This window comes from Myodes glareolus, chromosome 9 (assembly GCF_982192425.1).
Source record: "Myodes glareolus chromosome 9, mMyoGla1.1, whole genome shotgun sequence".
In the NCBI taxonomy this organism is placed as follows: Eukaryota; Metazoa; Chordata; class Mammalia; order Rodentia; family Cricetidae; genus Myodes; species Myodes glareolus.
In genome coordinates, this window is record NC_142034.1 from 97,735,702 (window position 1) to 97,759,873 (window position 24,172).

Consider the following 24,172-nt stretch of genomic DNA (forward strand, 5'->3'; position numbering starts at 1 on the left):
TCTATGAGCAGGTTCTGATGAAGGGAGGGCAGTGCCAGGGGGCTGGGTCCTCATGGGGGCGGAGATTGGGTAGGGGAGGAATCTTTGCTGAGTCTGGATGACTGTGGACGCGTTCAATGTGGGCGGGGCTTTCTCGAGCCGTGGCCAATTGGGAGCAAGGGCGAGGCTGGAGGCGTGACCCAGCGAGGGACTGGTAAAAACGAGGGGCAAGGTATAAGACAGCGGGCAGAGTTTGGCCTGTGTGGGTTGGGACCAGACCAATCAAGGAGCAAGATAAACCTCTAGGGGCGGGGCCAAGTCAAGCTAAGTTCTCCCGCTGTCCCGGGTCCTGGAGCTCTCCAGGCGGGACACGTCTGTCACCGCTCTGGTCCTTCTTTTGCGGGCTGGCCACCGCGTATGTAGGATTGAGCAAGAGGCTGGTACCAGGCTGAGGCTGTTGAGCTCCAAGGCTCTGTGCTCCGGGCAAGGTGTCTGCTGGGACTCTGGCGAGCTCAGCTCCCTGGTCAAGCAGGTGCCAGAGTACTGTGCTGTGTCTCCAACAGCTCCAAGGGTGAGCGGGACTGTGGGGCCTGCGCGTGCTTTATAGAATGTTTGAATAGCTTTGTGTGGGTGCGCACTGTATGCACCTGGGGAATAGTGTGTGTGCGTGCGTGTGTGTGTGCGCGTAGTTGCTACAGAGAGCAGAGTGCCTGTGCAAAGTTCTGTACTGCGTGTACAAGGTCTGTTCTGTGTGGGCGTGGAGTGCAGGAGAAATGTACAGAAGGGTGCATTTTCAGGGTATTATGCAGGAACATGAACCGGCAGGCACAAAAATACTGGGGGTGGCGGGTGGGCAATAGGGCAGGATATGCACGGCAAGCCATGGGGAGAGCATGCGAGGACAATCGTGGGAATGGAAGAGTTGAAATGCATGTGCCTGTTTGAGTGGGTGGCATTGAGGGTACCTATGGAGGGCTCTGGAAGAGTGGGGATGGGGCGATGGCAAGGCTTGCTCTCAGAGGTGAGTGCGGGTAGCGGTGGTGGGTAGTAGACTGGTACCTGGCCTGGAGCCGCTGGCAATCATATCTGTTCTTCGTGCATCGGGAGCTGCCACCTCACTAGTAACGCTTTGTTCCCAGGCTCTGTGCTCACCCTGTCCTGGTGGTGTCTGAATTTGAACATGGTGCAAAAATACCAGTCTCCTGTCCGAGTGTACAAGTATCCATTCGAGCTGGTCATGGCGGTGAGTGACTCCTGGTTCTCGGTCCCTCTTGCGACTGGAGGTCAGCTATGGTGGGAAGGAGAGGGGGCATTTCAGACTATGGAATGGGAAAGAATTGCTGAACTATTCAGCTGCCCTGACTTCTTTGCCTGGCCACCCCCTTCCATCTGTCATGACTCTTGGAACACTGCCTCGCAGATAGAATACAAGATCTCATGCGGTGGTATGTGCCTGTAATCCCAGCATATGAGAGGCTGAAGCGGGAAGATCAGAAATTCAAAGTCCTCCTGGGTTACATAGAAACAAAAACAGGGGATGGAGATGTAGCCTCCCAGTCTGAGGATGTAGACACCATACGTCTGAGTGTCTTACAGGAAGGCAGTTGGGTGCCTCCTGGATCAGATCTTTGCACTGAGGCCAGAGCTGGGGCATGCTTTGGATTCCTTCTCTGGGTTTCATCACTCTGCCTCCTGGAGCTTCAGTCTCTCCTTGGAGAAATGGGGGCAGTGCTACAGGCTTGTGGAGAGTAACAGAAGTGACTGGTGGTCCCGGAAGCCACATGATTGACACATAGTAGGTACCTGTGACATGGCACGCCCTGAAATCACACAAGATCTAGAGCTGAAAGCAAAGCACAGTGGTGAATGCTTGCCAAGCTAGCACGGGCACACAAACACACACACATACACACACAGAGAGAGAAGAGGGGGAACACACACACACACACACGGGGGGGGGGAAACAAGGTTTTATAAATAATTAAACTGAAATATCTTGCAAGTGTGTCCAACCTGTGGCCCATGGACTTCATGTGTCCCAGGACAGCTACGAATGTGGCCCAATATAGTAGTAGACTATATTCATTCATCATATGAATGAGTGCCGAAGTGTCCTAAACACCAGTGTCTCCCCAGTCTGCTGCACCCCACCCCTACTGCTAACCCCAGCCTTCTTTGTAAGATCCCATCTCAGCTGGTGGCTATGCGCAGGTTTCCTGTTTGGTCCACCTCTATGAGCCCACATGCTTCTGTTTTCCTAGTCAGATAAACGATGAAGGCCCACAGGAGGCATCCTTACACATGACTGGTTCCCAGGGTGGGAGGTTGGTAATGTGGGTTACTTCACTCCCAACCAACCCTCTGCTGCCTGTCTTTAAAGTGGGCATCCCTGGCTTTCCAAATCATGGTGATGCCTGTGGATTGAGTAAGCCATTATCTGCAAGCTCCTACAGCAGGCTCTGATGAAGAGGAAATGAGCCTTGAATTCTGGCTCTTACTGTGACTCTTGTCCAGGCAGGCTGTAGGGTTGATTCCCCTTCTTTGCCATGGGGCTGTGACTCCAGAGGGTGAGACTCAGTCACTTTGGTCAGAAGCACTAGATCCACATTGTTTCATGGCCCACTCTGGCATAAGGTTGTCATGGTGATTAACTCGTGTGTGTGTGTGTGTGTGTGTGTGTGTGTGTTCATCCCAGCACAGAGCTCACTCCATACCAAGCAGGTGAAAAATACCAACCAGATGAAAGGCTGTATCTCATTGGAGGCGTGCTCTCCCAGCATGAACAAAGCCCTGAGCTCAGTGCACAGCACCTCATAACTTCATATGATGGTGCTCAACTATAATCCCAGCACAGAAGGTTAGAGGCGGGAGGCTAGATTATCCTCATCTTGTCATGAGTTTGAGGCTAGCCTGAGCTATTTGAAGATGCCATGTAAAGGAGAAAAGTCTGCTGAGATGACCCATTGGGTAAAGGTGCCTACCTTCAGACCCGAGGACCTGAGTTCCATCCCTGGCACCCAAATGCTGGAAGAAGAGAACGAGCTTCCGCAAGCTGTTCTCTGAACTCCACATGCACAGCCTCCCAAATAGAAAAAGTATTATTATTATTTTGGTTTTTTGAGACAAGGTTTGTCTGTGTAGCTTTGGAGCCTGTCCTGGCACTAGCTTTGTAGACTAGGCTGACCTTGAACTCAGAGATCTGCCTGTCTCTGTCTCCAAGTGCTAGCATTAAAGGCGCATGCCACCACCGCCCGACAGTAAATGTAATTTAAGCATTTGAAGACATCTCTGAGGGGTAACGGTGGGTGACTCTAAGTCCTCTACCGCTCCTGGCTACTCATGCTTTGTAAGCTTCAGAACCCACTCGCTCACTGAGTAGAAGAGAGAGCCTGTCCTCACCTTCTGGGGTTGTTTTGAAACCAGGGCATTCAGTCATGAAACCAAGACACCTGTCTGTAAGGTGGAAAATGATCTGCTGTGTGGGCCTAATAAATGTAAACTCAGGTTATCATGCCTAGGTTATAAAAAAATTCGCAATCAGATGTGGTTGGTACATGCCTACCCTAGCAGTAGAGGCAGAGGCAAGACTCAGGAGACCAAAATCATTGTGAGCTACAAGGCTAGCCTGAGCCATGTGTGACACTATCTCAAGCCTCCTCTGCCCCCGATTTTTTTTTTAAAGGAAGGTTTTCAAATAGTGAATTTCCAGCACTTGGGAGTCTGAGGCAGGATGATCTCTGTGAGTTTGAAGCCAACCTGGTCTACATAGAGAGTAACAGGTCAGCCAGGGCTGCATAGAGACACTGTTTCTAAAACCAAACCAACCAACCAAACAAACAAACAGCAAATTGCATTGAGTCATTTTCAAAGAGTTCTCTAGAAGGTGGCCACAGCCATGGCCTCTCTTCTTCCGTCCTGTTCTTGTCTGTATCCAGATCTGCAGCTTCTCCACAGACAAAGACACTTTGCTAACGTTGACAACACACTATTGTCCCTCAAATAGCTACATAACTAAGCGGAACTTGTGGCTCTGGAGGCACAAAGGGGTTTTTCTGCCCTTAATGCCACTCTTTGTCCCTCAGCTGGTACTCGTCCTCGGCGTGGGTTCCAGGTTGGACCACTGGGGACGAACTCAGCTGCCTCCAGGCATCTGGGGAGCTGCTGGCCAGCTGGTGTCTGTTTAACAGAAGTGTATGGGACACTGAATCACCCCTTCACGCTTCAAAAGCCCACCAGCAGAAACTGAAAAACAATTGATTTTCTGACTGATTTCTAAACATTTTAATGATTAATTCATATACTTATTTATGTGTATGCATGTATGTATGCCTGCATGAATTTACATGCATCTTATGCATGTAGGCGCCCACTGAGGCCAGAGCATGTTGGAACTGGAGTCGCGGGTTACTGTGAGCACCTGATGTGGGTACTGGTGACTGAACCCTGGTCCTCTGGAAGAGCAGTACGTGCTTTCAACCACTATCGCTCCAGAAAGGTTTCTAAAAGATTCTATTACACTATTTTAGAAAGAGAGAGATGCTGAGAACGTGAATTTATGTGGAAGTCAGGAAATTTGTATGGATTCGGGTTTTTTTGTTTGTTTTTGTTTTGCTTTTATTTATTTATTTATTTTTACCATGTGAGTTTTGGGAATTGAACTCAGGTCTTTAGTCTTACCACAGACACCTTTACCCACTGAGCCATCTCATTGTTCTAACTGATTGAGTTTATTTTGAGATAGGATCTCACCCAGGCTGTAGCTCAGGCTGATCTGGAACTCACAGCAATACTCCTGCTTCAGCATCCTAAGTGTGGAGACTGTTTTAAAAGATTTGAGCCACGGAGATGACTCAGTGAGTAAAAGAGCTTGCTGTGGCTGTGTAGCTATGAGGACCTGAGTTAGAACTCCCCTGCACTCACATAAAAGCTGGGTACAATAGTGTGCACCTCTAACCCTCAGGAGGGGGTACAGAAACAGGCAGATCTCCAAAACTCACTGCTCAGTCAGCCTAGTAGAGACACACGGAACTCCAGGCTAAGTGAATAATTCTGCCTCAAAATTAAATGGAGAGTAATGGAGAAAGACACTGCCATCAACTTCTGATGTCCACACACACACACCTATTCATACACACATGAACACACGCATGCACACACAAAGAGAGAGTTTGGACATTTTAAGCTGGGCATGGTGGCTCGTGCATTTGACTGGCTAAGGCAGGAAGACAACAGATTCAAGTCCAGCTTTGGTTACATAGTGAGACCTTTAAAAGGAGAAAGAAAGCCGGGCAGTGGTGGTGCATGCCTTTAATCCCAGCACTCGGAAAGCAGAGGCAGGTGGATCTCTGTGAGTTCAAAGCCTGGTTTACAAGAGCTAGTTCCAGGATAGGCTTCAAAAGCTACAGAAAAACCCTGTCTCGAAAAACCGAGAGAGAGAGAGAAAGAGAGAGAGAGGGACTGGTGTGTGTTTATGTATGTGTGTGGTATATGTATATACAGTGTGGATGTATACATGTACATGCATGTGTATGAGAAGGCCAGAGGTTGCTGTCAGGTACCATGTTTCCTTAATCATTCTCCACCTTTATTTTATTAAAACCCTTTTTCAATACTTTTCTGTGGGAATTCTGGGGGACAGGGTCTTATATATAGACTTGACTTGGCCCAGAACTTGCTAGGTAAGCCAGGCTAACCTCAGACTCATGGAGATCTGCCTTCCTCTGCCTCACAAGTGCTGTGATTAGAAGTGCACTACAGCATCCAGTAATGACTTATAAAAGATAATTGTATTTTAAATTATGTGTGTGCATGTGTGTCCATGGGTAAGCATGCAGACATGTGTGTAGGTGTCTGTGGAGTCCAGAGACATCAACCTCCCTGGAGCTGGAGTTCCAGGTGGTTGTAAGTCTCCTGACATGGGTGCTGGGAACAGTACTGGGTTCTCCTAGAAGAGCATTACATGCTTTTTCACTGCTGAACACTTCTATAGCCCCTTAAAGTTTTTATTTTATGACTAGGCAATTTACACAATGAATAATACTATAATAGGATGATCTGATTTTTTTTGAGACAGGGTTTCTCTGTGTAGCTTTAGAGCCTGTCCTGGAACTCTTTCTGTAGACCAGGCTGGTCTCGAACTCACAGAGATCTGCCTGCCTCTGCTTCCCAAGTGCTGGGATAAAGGCGTGCGCCGCCACTGCCTGGCTTCTGATATAATTTTAAACAGAAGGATAAAGGGAAGTTTTGAGGCAGCCCTAGCTCCTGCTTCATGTACACAGGCCGAGAGAGACAGAGCAAGGCACCCACCTTTATTTGAGACAGGCTTTCACCGAACCTGAAGCTCCTTGTTTTTAAATGAGGGGCTGGGGATGAAACTTAAGGCTTCATGCTCGGTACCCACTCTCACATTCTCATTAGAGACATCTTTAACAAGACACAACTCTCTCTGAACGAGATTTTGGCTTTCTGAGCTGCATTGAAGTTTCTTGACCCAGTCCTAGGAAACAAACCTCAGACTCCAGGGTGAGAGACTTTTCCCCCTTCCTGTGTGTGAGGATGTAGTGTTAGAATCCCACTGCCAAGCCCCCTCGCAGATACCTACGGACGGGCACCCTCCTGGGACATGTCTATTATCTCACTTGGGAAGTGCACCTACACAAAGGGCACATATTGTGTTCCTCACTCTCTCCCCTCCCTGCTCCTGCCTGGGAAGCAGAGAGCCTGGCTGCTGGCTTGCTCTGAAGCAGAAGAAGCTCCCTCCTCTGCTGGGACTCCACCATGCTGCCTGTCTCTGGAGCTGCAGCCTGAACTCTGCAGAACGTTCACCGTATTGTTGCCACTCTGGCTGTCCACAGAGTTTGTAACTCTTGTAGTAAATTCCTTATTCTTCAGGAATCTTCTGTGTCCTTTTGAGCCCCTGCCCCCATACAAACCTAACACTATGTTCCTTTAACTTTTGGTGTCATTTTGTCCTGTGTCAGTAACACCCAGCACACAGCAGAACTGGGACCAAAATTTAGAGAGCTTCACTCCGTAGATTGAGTTTACGTGTGACATTTGGTAAAACCATGATCAAACCCTTGGCCCGGAGGATTCAGAAATGACCTTGTCCTTTCTTGTGTGGGCCACTGTCCCAGGTTGTCTTGGGTTCCAAATCCCCTTTGATTCTGCAAATGTAAGGAGGAGAGACAGCATAAAGTGGAATTTTGTAAGCAGTAGATTTCCCACAGGTTGTAGAGACGTCATTCCATCCCCCTGCAATTTAGTGTTAAAATATTTAAAACCTTGACCGTGCTGTATTGATACACAGCATGTAATTGAGCAAATGGATCATTAATAAGGAGCCGGATACTCTTGCAGCACAGGCCAAAAGCAGTTCCAGTGGACTGGTTGCTGTGGATATCCTTTTAATAAAGCAGCTGGGGCCTTATTTAAGTGAGATTAAATGAGTTCCCTGGGGCATCATTTGATCTGGTTGCTAACTGATGAAGGGAAGCAATTCTGCCTTGGTGGTGAACCCTGATTTAGGCAATCCCTATCAACTACCCAGCAGAGTCTCCTGATGTCAGAGGCAGGCAGGACATGAGAAGGTCCTTGGCCATCATTCCTTTCTGCATGCATTAGCTCCCAAAGGCACTAGATCACTGATTGCTTTTGTTACAGAAATGCGTCATTCTGTTGACTTGTATAGCTGTTTTTAAGGGTCTTTTTCTTTTATTAAAGAACTTTCTGGAAGGTGATACCATGTCTGTCTGGTGGTAAAGCTTTCTTTCTTTTCTTTGTGGGTACAGTATGGTGTCTGGCTGTGCACCTGTGTCCATTTTCTCCGCCTTGACAGGTCTCTCACTTAATTTAGAGCTAGTAAGCACCAGCGAGCCTCTTTTCTCTGCCAGTAACCGTGCTGGGTGTTGGGATTCTAGCTCAGATTCTTATGCTTGCATTTTCTTACCCGCTGAGCCATCTCCCCAGTTTCTCTTTATTTATCTTTATTGTTTATTTGTTCGAGCAGGGTTTCTCTGTGTAGACCAGGCTGGCTTCACACTTAATAGAGATTCACTGTCTCTGCCTTCTGAGGGCTGGGATTAAAGGTTATCTCTTGAGACAGAGTCTTGCTCTGTAGCTCTTGGCTGGCCTGGTACCCTTATGAATATCACGATACCAGGATGGCTTTGGACTTGTTTCTGTTCTCCTGCCTCTGTTTCCTGTGTTCTGAGATTATAGTCCTGTGCCATCATGTCTGGCATTTAAAAAACAAAAACAAAAAACCCACATTTTTTAAATTAAAATTACTAATTTATGTATGAGTGTTTTAGCTGGAGTGTGTGTGTGTGTATGTGTGTGTGTGTGTTTGTGTGTGTGTGTATACCACATGCATGCCTGGTGCCCAAAGAGGTCAGAAGAGGGTGTTAACTCTCTTGAAACTAGAATTATAGATGGTTGTGAGCTACTATGTGGGAGCTGGAAACCAAATCTTGGTCATCTGTAAAAGCAGCCAATATTCTTAACAGCCAAACCATCTCTCCAGCCCCCTCTCTAGCACTTTTTGTCTCCCTCCCCTCAAACTCTCATGTAGCCAAGGCTCAAATGCAATATGCAGCCAATAATGAAATATGCTGCTAAGATTGGTCTTGAGTTCCTGACCCAGCTTCTAGGTGCTGGGGTGGTAGCTGTGTGCTACCTGCTTGGGTAGTCAACAGCACAGACATAGAGACGTTGGTGCAGAGACCAAACGTTCCTGGTGCTGAGACATGCTGTCCGAAGCATGTGCCTGTCGCTCACAGTGAAGTACACACAAAGTTCACTGCCGCAGGCTGGGCTGCTGCTCAGTGGCAGAGCATGTGCTAAATGGGCTCCAGCTTCCGCTCCATAAACAACAGCAACAAAACAAAGCCCCACCATGGCAACTGCTTTATCTCTACTGTCAGTGACGTTAAGGACAAATGCATTGCTGGGCAACCTGCTCCCCCAGGGGCCTCTCACCGCCCAGCTGAGACTACCTGCAAAACACCTCTCGCTCCACCACTGCCCTGGAGGCCCTCCGCATTGCTTGGTCTACAAACCAAACTGTTCTAGGTGTCTCGAAGGGAGGGAGTCACATTGTGTTTTCCCTTTTGTGCGTGGTTTCATTTCACTCAGCTCCATCCAAGTTTTATTAATGTTTGTACTTTGTTTGTTTGTTTATGTTATTGGAGGGGGTAGTGCTCATACCATGGCTCAAGTGTGAAGTTAGAAGACAACTCTGAGTCAGTTTTTTTCTACTTTATGGGCACTTTGGGGAGGGATCAATCTCAGGACTCTTAGCAGCAATCACCTTCACCTGCTGATGTAACATGAGGGCCTGCTCGTTGGGGTTTCTGTCCTGCCCAGTTCCCACAGCCGGTAAATCCCAAAGAACAATCACACAGAGTCCTACATAAATTATAAACTGATTGGCCCATTAGCTCAGGCTTTATATTAACTCTTATGTCCTATATTAACCTATTATTCTTATCTATGTTAGCTCAGTACCTTATTGAGCGGGGCAGGTTACATCCTGCTTCTTCAATGTCTGGGCAGGACTACAGAAAGAGCTTCCTTCTTCCCAGAATACTCCTGTCATCCTTGCCCCACCTCTACTTCCTGTCTGGTTGTCCCGCCTGGCTACTGGCCAATCAGCATTTATTTAAAACATGATTGACAGAATACAGACAATTCTCCCGCATCATGCTGAGCCATCTCACTGACCCTGCACTCCTAACCCATAACCCCCCCACCACCGTGTATGTGTGTTTGCATGTGCATGTGTGTATGTACACGTAAGTGTGGGTGCTTCATGGAGGCCAGAGGCATTGGCTCCCTCAGAACTCGAGTTCCAGGCAGTTGAGAAGCACCTAATGTGAGTCCTGGGAACCAAACTCAGATCTTCTAGAAGAACAGTGGGAGCCCTTACCTGATATCCTGCCCAGGCATTGGCTTTTATAGACTTCATCATCTCTCAGTAGTGTTTCACTGGTGACCAAGTGAAACTCACTCAAAAACGTGCCTTTTGTGGGAGAGGAGGCTGTTAAAGATTCAAGCCATAGTTAGGGGAAGTTGTATCAGAATTCTGTTGCCTGGAGGTGGGCATCCAGCCAGGAATGCAGGACTGCTAGACTCCGGTCTTCCTTCTCTACCCACTAAGGATGTGGGTCTCATTCTGCAGAATGGGTCCCATAGGATGTGGCCTTGCCTGGACGGGCTCTGGGCCTTGGACCTGTTCTTTTGCCGAGCAGACAAGCCCGGTTGTTCAGCACCCTCCCTCCCCTGCCAGGTGGTGACCTGGCAAAGAGGCTGTAACTTGATTCTCCTGTCACCCTGTGACCCCATAAGGCCACACCACATGCCTATTTGGTCTGAACAGGCACAGGCTTCCTTAGTAAGTGTCCAGGCCAAGTATGGGGACATGAGCTGGTGGCTGAGGCCCCTGGCAGGGACCGAGGTTCTGTGAGCAGTTGCGGCATAGGCAGGCCCTGTGATCCACTGGTGAGGACAGTGCTAAGCCACCCTGTCACGCGCTGAGCCAGCATTTGAACTTCTCTTCCTTTTCTGAGCGCAGCATGGGAAGGGGATACAGGGATAGCTCAATGGACCCTCAGACAGGCTCATTACATGGGCTGAGTTGGGAGGGCAGACACACTCCCACGCAATTGAGTGACTGTCTAAGAAGCCATGGGATGGGAGTGTCAGGGCTGCATGGTCTAAAACATGAGTTTATACCATTCCCCGTGTGTGTTTATGGTGTGTATATGTTTGTGTGTATGTGGTGTGTGTGTGTTTGTGTTTGCGGTCTGTTTGTGTGTGTGCGTGCGTGTGCACATGGGGGACCATTTGGTTTGAGGGGTAACACAATGCAAGAACCTAGAACCCATACTTTTAGCGGCCAGAGGGTCAAATGTCAGCTTCTCTCCTCACAAACTGTGTGACTGTGGACAAGTGGCTCAGTCTCTCTGAACTTTGGGTTCTCTGTACCCACACGATTACTGCCTACTTCCTCGGATTGTTGGAAAGGGTAATGTGAAATGCCTGGAATGTTTCATCCTGACCCTCAGTGCTCACTGTTCATGTTGCCACAGCGACAGCCAACAGCTGCACTGTACACATGCCTTCTCGGGACTCAATACTAGGAACTCAAGCAAGATTTTCTGGGCAGTGACCACCTTCTCGAACATTCTCCTGTGAAAAGGCAAGGGCCCTCTAGTTCCTGCCCTGGGATAGGAAGGAGTGACTTATCATTCTGCAATTGGAGTAGCATCCTGTTTTCCCAGCTTTAGGATGAGAATGTGAAATATGAGAGGCAGGAAGGAGTGGCTCAGTGGTGGAGCGCCCTCTCGCCAGGCTAGTCCTCTGACTTCCCTGGCCTACACTTACACATCTGTGGAAGGGGAGTATCATAGAAATGTGATGGGGGACACCAGGCTTCCATACTGCTGCTCCCTGAGGTTAGTACTCTGAAAGAGGAACAGCGGTGCACAGCGTTCCTTGGTGGCCACTGTCCTCGACACTGGCAAGTAGCTTTGGGTTGTTTACCTCCCCCATTGCACTGGAGCTCTGGGGGCCTCTGGGTGAAGATGGAGCCCTTTATTTTACAGTTGTTGAGAGCCACCTGCTGCTAGTCAGCATCCCCAAAACTTGTTATCTGAGGTCTCCAGATGGAATTTTCCCCCATGGGAAGCAGGCCATCCATAGCTGTGGTGCTGAGTCTGTGGCCTGTCCTCTCTCCCTGGATGCCATTCAGGTGGTTCTCGGGCCTTGACATGGTGATATGAGTTCCCTGATTGCATTGCTATTTGTGTGCCGGGGATGGAGCCAGGGATGGGGCAGAGGACTTCTGTGGGAAGCAGGTTGTGATAACACCTCACTTCCATGTGTAGACACTCATGCGCGCACGCGCGCTGCGCGCGCACACACACACACACACACACACACACACACACACACACACAACTGATTAATAAAAACCCAGAAACAGGAATTGGGGTTCAACCTGAAGGTCAGAAAAGCAATACAGTCAGTCACTGACTCTTACCTTGACCTCACTCCGAAATAGCGATCCTGCCTCCAGGAGTCTCAGAATGAGACTGTGTGTGAGAGATGTCTCCTCCCATCTTATATTCCTCTCTAGGGCTGGGATTAAAGGAATGCACCACTACCACCCAGTTTCTATGGCAAACTAGTGTGGCTATTGGGATTAAAGGTGTGTGTCACATCTTTCTGGTCTGTAAGGCTGACCAGTGTGACTCTTTTACTCTCTGAATTCAGGAAGGTTTATTTATTAAAATACAAATGAAGTATTAACTCGCACACGCACACACGCCTATCACTAGCGTGTTGATAAGAGCTGTCGAGGAAATGAATGGAACCAAAGGATGGAAAGGAGGCAGCTATGGGGGAAGATGCCCGGGATGGATCCCTGGAAGAAGGGTAGCTCCCTCCAGAAAGTCCTGGTGACTCATACCTCCCACTCTCTCAGTCATCCAGTAGATGAGCTTTTCAAGCATGGGGACAACCGGTGCAAGGTCCTGTGCAGGACAAGCTGGGTGTGGCTCAGAGCTAGCAAGGCTAGTGTGGCTGGAACAGGGTTGGCGGCTGAGTGGGAGGTGGGTCGATGGACCTGGATGCCAAAATAAGGAATGTGGGGTCTGTGTGTGTGTGTGTGTGTGTGTGTGTGTGTGTGTGTGTGAGAGAGAGAGAGAGAGAGAGAGAGAGAGAGAGAGAGAGAGAGAGAGACAGACACACAGACAGACAGAAAGAGAGTCTTTGCACACTTACAGTTACATATGTAAAGGCCAGAGGTCAATCTCTTGTTCCTTAGGTGCTGCCCATCTCATTTTTTGAGACAAGATCTCTCATTGGAGGAGAACTCAGCCAATAGAAGCTAGACTGGTTGTCCAGTGAGCCCCAGGGATCCACCTGTCTCCACCTCCCATCTCTTAATCACTAGGATAGCAAATATGTACCATCTTGCCCAGCTTCTTTTACATGGATTCTTAGGAACTAAAGTCAACCCTTGTGCTTATAAGGTATAAGGCAAGCACTTTCTTAATGGAGCTGCCCCTAGTCCAGGGCTTGCTCCTTTGTCCACTTGTTTCTCTAGAGTGGCAGCAGGGACTTGACAATAGTCCAAGCCAGGGGGTGGTGCGGCCACGGCCTTGCAGGAATGGGAAGACTTAGGGCAGAAAAGGGAAAGATGTGGCTGGACAGGCCCGGAGCACAATGTCTGGTTCTGTTTCTGAGCCTCCCACGGGAGCAAGTGCTGAGCAAGGGGTTCCTGGAGGAGAGTGGGGGCTGGGTACTCTGGATTCAAGTCCAAATTCATCATTTCATTCTGTGTGACCTGGGGTGAATCAATGAGTCAGTGAATCAGTGAGCTCTGGCTTCCGAATTAGTCAAAAGAAGACATCCTCCCAAGGATGGGACGGAAGAGAGCTCGCCGCCGGAGGAGCACAGTCCAGACTTGCTGTATGACAGCCCTACTTGACTCTCATTCAGTGACATCCTTGCTGAGCTCTGGTGATACAGGAACTTAGCCACCTCATTCTAGAGATGGATCAATGGAGGCTCTGAGAGAACCAGTGACTTACCCGAGGTCCCCTAGTTAGGAGGCAGCAGAAACCAGGTCTGCCTGAGTTCGTGCAGGGGTCACTTTCTGCCCGCTTCCCAGATGTCACATCTGTTGGTGTTGAGAGCATTCCTTCCCCGGGGAGATATAAACAACATCCACCCCCACCCCCCAATAAGGTCTCAACGGTGAACCAAAGTACCATGCCACCGAAGTTCCACATGGGGAACCGATGAGCTCATTGGGCTTACTTCAGAGCACGGGTGAGGGATTGCTCGTAGGAGTGTGTATGACCCCGAAGACACCACACCGGAAGGTGACCGCAGTGAGGATGAAGGCTCCCTCGTAGCCTCGGAGCTGGAGATCTTCTGTCAGTTAAACTATAGACACCATATTCTTTAGCACATCTGAGACCCCACATGAACTTCTGGCAGAGCTGCATTCAAATCGCAGAAGGCGTGGTCGGGCCAATGATCCTCCCCACTCCCTCCTCCCGTGAGAAAGTGTCAAAGGCTCCCCAGCCTAATGGGCAGTGACTGCTCCTGCAAGCAGGCCCAGCTGATCTGATGGAGATGGTGACCACTCTCCTCTGTAGCAGCTACTCAGAGGGGAGGTGGAGTCTAAGCCAGCCCCACTCTCCTTCCTGCATTTGGTGCCTGAGGAGGAGTCAGCTTGTCATACCACCCTGGGCTGTCACTGTGTTCTGGACACTACCTTGTTTCAAGCCTAGAGAAGGGTCTTGTTTGGGCGAGCTGGGAGCAGGCGGCTGCCCAGGGCCCCTGCAGTCTCTTATACTATCTGCTCCGCAGCCATGCTTAGAGGGGAAACGCCTGTTCTGGGTGGTGGGACACACGGTTCTCAAGTGTCTCCCTCAGCAGCCTGCCTGTCACGTTGGGCTGTTGGAGCCAGAGGCTGGGACCCAGCAGCTCTAACGGGTAGGCTCGATTATTCATCTTCAATGAGCCTGTTGAACAGAAACATAACAGTGAAAAGCGGAGAGAGGGGGGTTCTTCACTGTGGTCACACCTGGAAGAAGAACAAACAAAGAGGCCCAGTGACCTTTAGATGGGTTTTCATTGGGACCGTCGGCTCCCCAATAATAACACAGAGATTGATTATTAATTATGAAAGATCAGCTTAGCCCAGGCTTGTTTCTAACCAGCTCTGATAACTTAAATCAACCCATCTCTATTAATTTACTTCCTGCCTCATGGTTTTATTACCCCATCTCCATGTTGCCCATCCTGCCTGCTCTGCGTCTCCACTTTCTTCCCGGCATCCTCTCTCCTGCCTAGCTATTGGCTGTTCAGCTTTTTATTAAACCAACCAGAGTGACACATTTCATGGTGTACAAAAAGATTATTCCACAACAGAGACCACCCCTCCCAGCCCATCTTTGGTGCCTTGACATCAGGTTTGGGTTTAAGTAGAAGGCAAGAGGTCTATGTGGCTAGGCTGTCTTGACCAAGTCTGGCCCCACACATTGCTCACCCATCACTTTCTGGGTTCTAATGGCTCCTGCAAGGTGGTTTGACAGCTTGTCAGAATGGTGTCATCTGTTCCTGGGAGACAAGTCCCCCCTTTTACTGGCACCAGGCTTCGGTCTTCTCCTTCTATATGAGGCTCCTGGGAAAATTCTAATTTCTTGAAGACCATCATGTCGATAGTCAAAGAGAGGGGTGCAAGTGTCTCTCTTTTTAAAAATTTAATGCTTTCATTTTTGATATTATGATATAATCACATCTTTTCCCCTTTCCTTTTCTCCCTCCAAACCTCTCATATACTCATCCTTGCTCCCTTTCAAATTCATGACCTCTTTTTTCATTGTTTATACATATGTATATACATGTATCTTCCTAAATATATAAAACCAACCTGGTTGGTCTATATAATGTGTCTGGTGTATATGCTTTCAGGCTTGACCATTGGCACTGAATAACCATAACCAGTTGGTGTGCCCATTCCTGGGGAAGACTATTTTCCCCGCCCTCAGCATCCTCAGTTGCCTTGGTTCTCTGCATAGGGTTCAGGCCTCATGGGCTCCCCGCCCAAGACATCCCTTTAGAAGGTCTTCATTCCTGCCATGGAGAATATGCTGTTGCCCCAGAAGCCAGGAGTCCCAGGGTGTGTGCCACATATATTAGCGATGGGTGTTTGCTTGGCACTCCGCGGGACCATGTCTGTGCCTCCCCAGTGGAAGAATGGCCTCATTGGCCTCTAGCCCCTTCTGTGAGTCCCGAGGCCCCTGCTCCTTCCGGGCCAGGGTGGTGTCTCCATCCCAGGGGCTGAAAGGACAGACAGGAGGTTACTGTCCTCTGATGCTGCCACTATTTCTGGAGTTTGTGTTGGTCTCAGGTTTGGGGCACATGGGTTGTGCCAGGCTAAGAGCCGAGTCTGGTTGGAAGCATCTAGAAAGGCACAGGGTGCTGCCATCTCTGAACACTTGATAGCTTGGGGGTCTTCTCTAGCCACTCTCACCATATCTCAGGGGGACCTCAGTACTCAGAAAGAAGAAACGCTCCCATCCAGGGTGTGAAGCAGTTTTAGGGACCGCAGTCTCAGGGACACTCCTTTGGTGGGCTCATCGGTGTGGCAGCTAACTAGATACTGAACAGCCATAACGGAGGATCCCAACTGCTCCTCTCTAGCCCCTCATCACTCAGTTCTCAAAGTGACCCTTTACAATGGCACAGAGAGGTTCAGTGTCCTTCCTAAAGCCACCTCACTCATCATGACTGAAGCAAGCATTCCATGGGATCACACACACACACACACACACACACACTGAAAATATACCATACTAGCCAGGTGGTGCACACCAATCATCCCAGCAGGTAGAGCAGACGTTCAAGGTCATCCTCCATACACACCCTCCATACAAAGCCAACCTAGGCTACATGAGATTCTCTCTCAAAAAAAGAAAGAAAAACTGTAAAACCCCTGATAATAAGACTGGGAACATAGCTCACTGGTAGAATGCAGATGTAGGCTTAGCACGCATGAAGCAAGAGGTTCCATTCCCCTAAACTATCCATATGTATACTATGATATGTTCATATGTAAAATGAGTGCCATATTTAAACTACTTATATACTTGTATGTAGAACATATTATGTAGAACACATATAGTTAAAGACACATATCATATGGATATAGTCTCTACATACACTGTAAATACTTGCTAGCAATATTGATAATTGAATTTGTATGTCTATAATCACGTGCATTTTGCATCAGATATTTATTTTTCTACTATTAAGTAATTAATTTTTGAGACTGGGTCTCATGAATCTCAAGCTGGCCTCGAACATGTTAGAAGGTTATCCCCCTGCCTTCATTAGCTAAGTGTTGGGATTATAGGTAAGCATTCAAGGTTTTTTGGGTTTTTTCCCCCTCTGAAACAGAGTGTTATTTGTGGTCTGGAACTCACAATGGAAAACAAGCAGGCCTTGAACTTTTGTTGGTTCTCCTGGCTCTGCCTACTGAGTGCTGGGATTATAGGTGTGCAGCCATGACTGACACATTTTAACCTTGTTTATTCCTTTTTTCTTTTCTTTCATTCTTTATTTAAACTTTCCCCATTTATTGTGTGTATGTCTGTGACGAGTATGCGGGAGTTGATTTTCTCTTCCATGGAAGTTTTGGGAATAAAACTCGGGCTGTCAGTCTTGTTGGGAAGTGCCTTTACCTGGCAAGCTATCCTTTCTCTCTTCTTTAAAACAGATTTCAGTAAATTCATGTGTGTGTGCAGGTGTCCTCAGAGCAAGAAGAGACCACTGAAGGCAGTTGCCAGGCACCCAGTGTGGGGCCTGGGAACCTGATTCAGGATTCAGGTCCTCTTGAAAGCACTGACGGCTCTTAACCTCTGAACTGTTTCTTCAAACAAAAAAAAAACTCCATTTTTTGCTTTCTTATATTTTTTTAGATTATTTAATTTTATTTTATGTATATGACTATTTTGCCTGCATGGTTGTCTATGTGTCTCAGGCCAATACATCAAACAGCATCAGATCCCCTGGAACTGGAATTGTAGATGGTTGTGAGTTGCCATGTGGATGCTGGGAATTGAACTGGGGTCCTCTGTAAGACTAGCAAGTACTCTTAACTGCTGAGCCATTTCTCCAGTCCCTCCTTTCACTTTCCTGATGGAGTCTATTAAAGTCACAAAGCCTCAAGTAAAGTTCAGTTTCTTTTTTATTTTGACACCACAATTAGGGAAGTGTCGCCTAGCTCAAGGTCACAAGTTTGTTTGTTTGTTTGTTTGTTTTTCTGAGACAGGGTTTCTTCCTGTAGCTTGGAACCCGCTCTGTAGACCAGGCTGGCCTTGAACTCGCAGAGATCCACCTGCCTCTGCCTGCTAAGTACAAGGATTAAAGGTGTGCAGCCACCACTATGCCCAGCATGGTCACAAGATTAATTCGTGTCGTTTTTGTTGTGTGATTCTGGGGGCAGAATCCAGGGCCAACCACATCCCCTCCATCAGTGAGCTAAGTTCCCAGCCTGAAATTTGTCTTAATATATGGATCTTGTATCCTGTGACCTTACTGAGCTTAATTATTAGTGCTAATACTGTGAGTGTGTGTGAGTGCGTGTATGTGTGAATGTGTGTGTGAGAAAGTGTGTTTGAGTATGTGTGTGAGAGAGAGACAGAGTGTGTGTGTGAGAGAGAGACAGAGTGTGTGTGCACATGTGTGTGAGAGAGAGATAAAGTGTGTGTGTGAGAGAGAGATAGAGTATGTGTGAGAGACAGTGTGTGTGTGTGTGTGCGAGAGAAAGTGTGTGTGTGAGAGAGAGAGACAGAGAGTGTGTGTGCATGTGTGTGTGAGAGAGAAAGTGTGTGTGTGAGAGAGACAGAGTGTGTGTGAGAGACAGAGAGTGTATGTGTGTGTGTGAGAGAGACAGTGTGTGTGAGAAACAGTGTGTGTGCATGTGTGTGAGAGAGAGACAGAGTGTGTGTGTGTGAGAGAGAAACAGTGTGTGGTGTGAGAGAGAGACAGAGCGTGTGTGTGTGTGTGTGTGTGTGTGTGTGTGTGTGAGAGAGAGAGAGAGAGAGAGAAAGAGAGAGAGAGAGAGAGAGAGAGAGAGAGAGAGAGATAGATTTCAAGGCTTCTTTTATGTAAGATAATGTAGTCTATAAATAGAAGTAGCTTCACGTCCTTTCAGACAGGGTTTCTGACCCCAGCCTGAACTTTGGTTTTAAATAGAACTGAGGAGAACTCACACCTGAGTCTTATTTCTGACTTGCTGGGCAGAGTATTCAGTCTTTCACCCTTGAGTATGAAGTTAGCTATGGGTTTTTCCTCTGTGGCTGCCAGTTTATTGGTGGTGTTATTTTTGTTTTTTGGGTTTTTGGTCTTTGTTTTTTGTTATATTTTTAATCAGGAAGGGGTGTTGAGTTTTATCAGGTTCTCGCTCTGATCTCTGTGTCTCTATCTCTTTCTCTCGCACCTGTAGGGCAGTTGTGTAACTTGGTTTGACACTCAGCACTTAGTTCTCATCCACACTGACTGCAGGCTTTTGTATGTGGTAATGGGGTCATAGGTCACCAAATTACAGCTCTTGTTTGGAGAATCCTCACTCATTATTTTTTCTGGACAAATATACACGCATATGACATGGGACATTCTCTTAATGTGCCATCTGGAGTTCCATGTCCTAAATGCAAATTCCAAACTTCTCTGGTTGCCTGAGGATCATGCTTCTTGAAGCCAGCCTTCCCAGGAACGCCTTGTGGATGGCAGAACAGCCTTCATTTTTCTGGAAATCCATCTTTGTGTGGGAGCCATTCTGCCTGGCCCAAGATAGAAAGGCTCAGGTACCTTTTCTGAGAAATAGTAAAAAAAATTCCTTTTATTGTTGAGCTAGGAACTAGGTCTAGTAGCTCAGGCTGTCACCCCTGCCTGAGAAGGCTGTGAGACTGCTGTTTTTGTTTGTTTGTTTGTTTGTTTTTCGAGACAGGGTTTCACTGTAGCTTTGGAACCTGCCCTAGAACTAGCTCTTGTAGACCAGGCTGGGTCTCGAACTCACAGAGATCTGCCTGACTCTGCCTCCCCAGTGCTGGGATTAAAGACATGTGAGGCTGCTTTTAACTGCAGAGTGAGTTCAAGGACAAACTGATCAACTTAGGGGGACCCTGCCTCAAAAAGGAAAGAGCTCTGAGGATGTAGCTCAGGGTTAGAGTGCTGGCCCTGTTGGGTTCAATCCCTAATGTCACCAAAATAAATAAATGAAAAATATAAACACTGTCCTGACAGGGCCTCTGTGTATCATTGCTCTGGAGTCAAGAGGTGTGTGTTGTCACCGTGACTGGGTGTTTCTGTCTAGGGACGAGAGCATGAACTCACTGTCTCTCTGTCCACAGGCCTATGAGAAGCGCTTCCCCACCTGCCCCCTCATCCCTGTTTTCCTGGGTAGTGAAATCCTGGGCGAGTGGAGAAGCACAGATGGGGCTGTGCACACCGTGGAGCGGAGCTGCCGGCTGCGTGTGGATGCCCCGCGGCTGCTGCGGAAGGTGGGCATGGGGCTGGGGTCTCGGTGTGCGGGCTGTGAAATGGGTCCACTTGCGGTAGAATGGGGACGCTGGAGCCTTTTGATCTCGGGAGGTCTAGCAGCCGGAGAGCCCAGGCATAGGGTCTGGGAATCAGGGATAGCTGAGAATCCTGGGATGTAGAGTAGGGTGCAGGTTTCAGGGTTTGGGCCGCAGCTGGGTAGTGGAGGTGCTTGGTGGTAGTGCTGTGTCTGGGATTGGGGACAGGGCCGAGCCACACTGGTGACAGGACAAAGGACCCCCAACAGCGCGATGCGTTGGTGGGGGAACTCTTGGCTTGATGGTGGTGGCGTCTAAGGCCCTGAGGGTTCTCAGGGTGGGAGTTATTTGAGAAAGACTGAAAGTCTGCCCAAGGGACCCGAATTCTGTGTTGGGCGTGGCCTGAGCCAGTGTGGAGGGTAGCGAGTGCAGGGGTCCTCCTATCCCCAGGGTGGGTGTCTCTTGTAAGACTGGATGACAGAGAAAGCAGGGTGTCTGTTTCTAGACTGTGGATGACACAGGCCACACTAGAGGGTGACAGGAGATGGAACTTGAATTTCCAGCTGAGGGGTGACCCAGGCTGTGTGGGAGCGGGAGTAGGAATCAGGGTGGGTGGCCTCCGAGCTAACGCCTCTTCCTTGGGCTCTCCCTTCTCAGATTGCTGGTGTGGAGCACGTGGTCTTCGTGCAGAGAAACGTGCTGAACTGGAGAGAGAGAACCCTGCTGATCGATGCCCACAACGAAACCTTTGCCAGCCGAGTGACCGTGAAGGAAAACTGCCGCTACACAGTGAGCTCGCCTGGCCCACCTGGGGCCCTGATGCTGTCCCAGGGCTGGGACCTGTGTGTCCCTCCCATCTTCGCTCCCCACATTCTCCTGGACCCTCATGAGTGGGTTTTATTCCCCTCTCCTTTTTTAAGACCGAACGTCACTATGTAGCACAGGCTAGCCTGGAAATTTGCCATTCTCCTGACTCAGCCTCCTGAGTGCTGGGATTATAGGTGAGAGTCATCATACCCAGCAAAGATTTCTTTTAATTGTGGACATATATAAATATATGAACATTTGAGGCTATTTAAAGTCTTTAATATATAACATAGTAACTATCGAACTGTATCTAAACACATATTGATAATTTGTATCATATAAGCATTACATACACCATTTTATCTCTGTGTATGTGATTTCTCTCTCTCTCTCTTCTTTTCTTTTCTTTTTTTTTTTGAGACAGGGTCTCTTTACATAGCTCTGGCTGTCCTGGAACTCACTATGTAGATGTAGACCAGGGTAGCCTGGAACTTTTAATTTTCTTGCCCCCACCTCCTAGTGCTGGGATTATAGGTGTGCACTGCCATGCCCAGCTTGAGAAAGGGCTCTTTGCTCCCCGCACTTAGACTTTGCATCTTTGTCTGGGTGGGGAGCGCTGTCTATGGCAGGCTCTGGTGGCCACGAGAGGGAGAGAGCCCAGCACCCCGTCCTGAGGCCCTGCCGTGGCCCCGTCCCATCTGCAGGTCCATCCTGAGCGTGAAGACTGGACTTGCTTTGAGCAGTCCGCCTCCTTAGACGTCCGGTCCTTCTTCGGCTTTGAAAGTACCTTGGAGAAGATCGCCATGAAGCAGTATGCTGCCAACGTCAAGAGGGTGAGTGAGGCTGTGCTAGCCACACCAGGAAGGGGCACAGGCCTGCTCTGCCACCAATGGTTCCTGTGGTGCTAGACAGCAGCCCTGGGCCTCAGGCTTCTTATTTATGAAATGACCACTGGGGTCATGTGTAACATGAGGGGGCCTGCTTGTTTGTGTTTTTTGTCCTGCCCGGTTCCCCCAGCCTGTTTAGCCCCAGAGAAAAATCAACCACACAGGAGATCTCTATAAGTTATAATGCTGATTGGCCCTTTAGGTCAGGCTTCTTACTGGCTAACTCTTACATCTTGACTAACCCATTTTTCTGATCTATTTTAGCCATGTGGCTCAGTACCTTTTTCAGTGGGGCAGCTCACATCCTGCTGCTTCGGTGATCTGGGCAGGAATGGGAGGAATCAACTTCCTCCTCCCCAGAATTCTCCTGTTCTCCTTGCATCATTTCCACTTCCTGTCTGGTTTTTCCACCTACACTTCCTGCCTGGCCAATCAGCGGTTATTTAAAATATGATTGACAGAATACAGACAATTCTCCCACACCAGTCATGACCACGCCAGTGAGGTCACAAGTGGGAAGAACTGGCTTGTTCTGGAGGCGTCCTGATGTGGTCCCAGCACTGCTCCGAGGTGCTGCAGCAAGTTCAAGGCCAGCCTAGGAACTCAGTGAGATCAACAGCTGGAGGCATAGCTCAGTATGGAACACTTGCCTAACATATGTGAGGTCCCGGCTTCGATCCCCGGAACCAAGTCTTGGGAAGAAAAGTCTCACTGAGGCCAGAGTCAGGATTTAGTGGTGCAAACTCAGCCTAAAGTCTGCCAGTGAGGGGCTGAGGGTGTGGCTTAATGGTAGAGTGACTGCCTGGAATCCTCCAGTGAGGGATTGAGGTGTAGTTGGGTGGTAGAGCACCTAGCCTGTGGGAGACCTTGGGTTTCACTCCTAACACTATAAAGTGACTGTTTATTTCAATGGCCTCAGACTCCAGGTCAGATAGTGGCCTGTTTACCAGGCGGACAGTTTTCTTTTGGTGATATACATTACCAATATAAAACCGAGCTATTTGCATTTGTTCTGTGTTTAGTCTCTCTCATCTCCACTCCCCTTAGCCCTGTTTTAGCTGTGCAATAGCCATATGTCAGGACTGGGACCTGAGCATGTAGGTTCCTCAGAGCCGGTGTGGTGACCTCGCAGTGCTGCTTGCTTGGTGACATCTTTGGGTCTGTTGCTTCCAGGGGAAGGAGGTGATTGAGCACTACCTGAGCGAGCTCATTTCCCAGGGAACATCTCACATTCCCCGCTGGACACCTGCCCCAGTCCAGGAGGAAGATGCCCACAGCCAGGCTGTGCACCAGTGTCCCAGCTCCATGGTGACCGATGACTCCAGTAATGCCCCAGGCCCTGATCCTGAGATGGCCACAGCGGATGGTAGGTGACTCCAAGTCTGTGCCCTCACTTGTGGCTCTAGGAAGCCTGCCACGCAGCCTGGCTCCCCGAGAAGAGGGAAAGGTGCAGTAGGTTGCCAGGGTTGGGGACAGTCTGGCACCCACTCAGCCTCCTCCCTTGCTTCTCAGAGTCGATCTATTTCTAGACCAGGAACTGACCTCTGGTGATTTGAGGATATTTTTAATTGCATGAGTAATGCAAGATCATGGTAGCAAAATATCTAAACGAACTGCAAGAGGAAAAGCGAGAAGTCGGGGCTAGAGAAGTGGTTCTGCCAATAAAGGGTTTGTCTTGCATGAATTGCATCTCCAGACCCCACTAAAAAAGCCACCAGGCACGGGGCGCCCACTCATGATCTTACCACTGGAGATGTGCCAGCCGAGACTAACTGGTCCTGTCTTGAGAGGCCTACAGCAGTGAGAGATTCTCCCTCAAACAAAGCCAAGGGAGGTGATACCTGAAGAACCACACCTGAGATTGGCCTTCACATACATATACACATATATACATGCATCTGTTATTCACACATGCACACACGAACACATGCAAAAGAAAAAGATGGTGTTTTGTTCCCTCTCCCTAGAGTCGTCAGTAGTTCTGTGTTTCATAAAGCTTGCTGAGGCATATGGCACATGAGGGGCACACGCCTCCACACGCATGTGTACATGCATATTCACATTTAGAAAATATGGAAAGGGTGGGAGGATGCCAGGCATCCTTTTGTACTTTGCTAGTCCTCACTAACGCTGTTGGCACACACACCCTAACACCTCATTGTACCGTATGAATGCTCTATGCCTTACTAATGTTGGCTCATTATTATCATTATTGTTTGGGACAGGAGCTGGCCAAATACCTGAATTTGGTATGCAGCCGAGGATGACCTCGAACTTACAAGCATGGTGCAGGCTATTTTAGTCTACTTTAGAACTTACTGCAAATCATATGGTATATGAAATCATATCATGTGTGTGTGCCACAGTTCATATGTAGAGGCCAGAGGACAACTTGTG

The 24,172-nt window shown here is 48.6% G+C and overlaps 1 protein-coding gene across 1 annotated transcript in view; it reads left to right on the plus strand.

Moving 5' to 3' along the window:
• Nucleotides 1-219: 219 nt before the first annotated feature.
• The window catches only part of Sec14l5 (SEC14 like lipid binding 5), a 43,080-nt gene continuing 19,127 nt past the window's right edge, over nucleotides 220-24,172 (plus strand). The window contains exons 1-6 of the mRNA XM_048433135.3: nucleotides 220-550; nucleotides 1,119-1,222; nucleotides 19,917-20,066; nucleotides 20,739-20,870; nucleotides 21,593-21,721; nucleotides 22,949-23,141. Of these exons, the coding sequence (XP_048289092.3) occupies nucleotides 1,160-1,222; nucleotides 19,917-20,066; nucleotides 20,739-20,870; nucleotides 21,593-21,721; nucleotides 22,949-23,141 (667 nt within the window). The 5' untranslated portion in view covers nucleotides 220-550; nucleotides 1,119-1,159. The remainder of the gene's footprint in view (nucleotides 551-1,118; nucleotides 1,223-19,916; nucleotides 20,067-20,738; nucleotides 20,871-21,592; nucleotides 21,722-22,948; nucleotides 23,142-24,172) is intronic.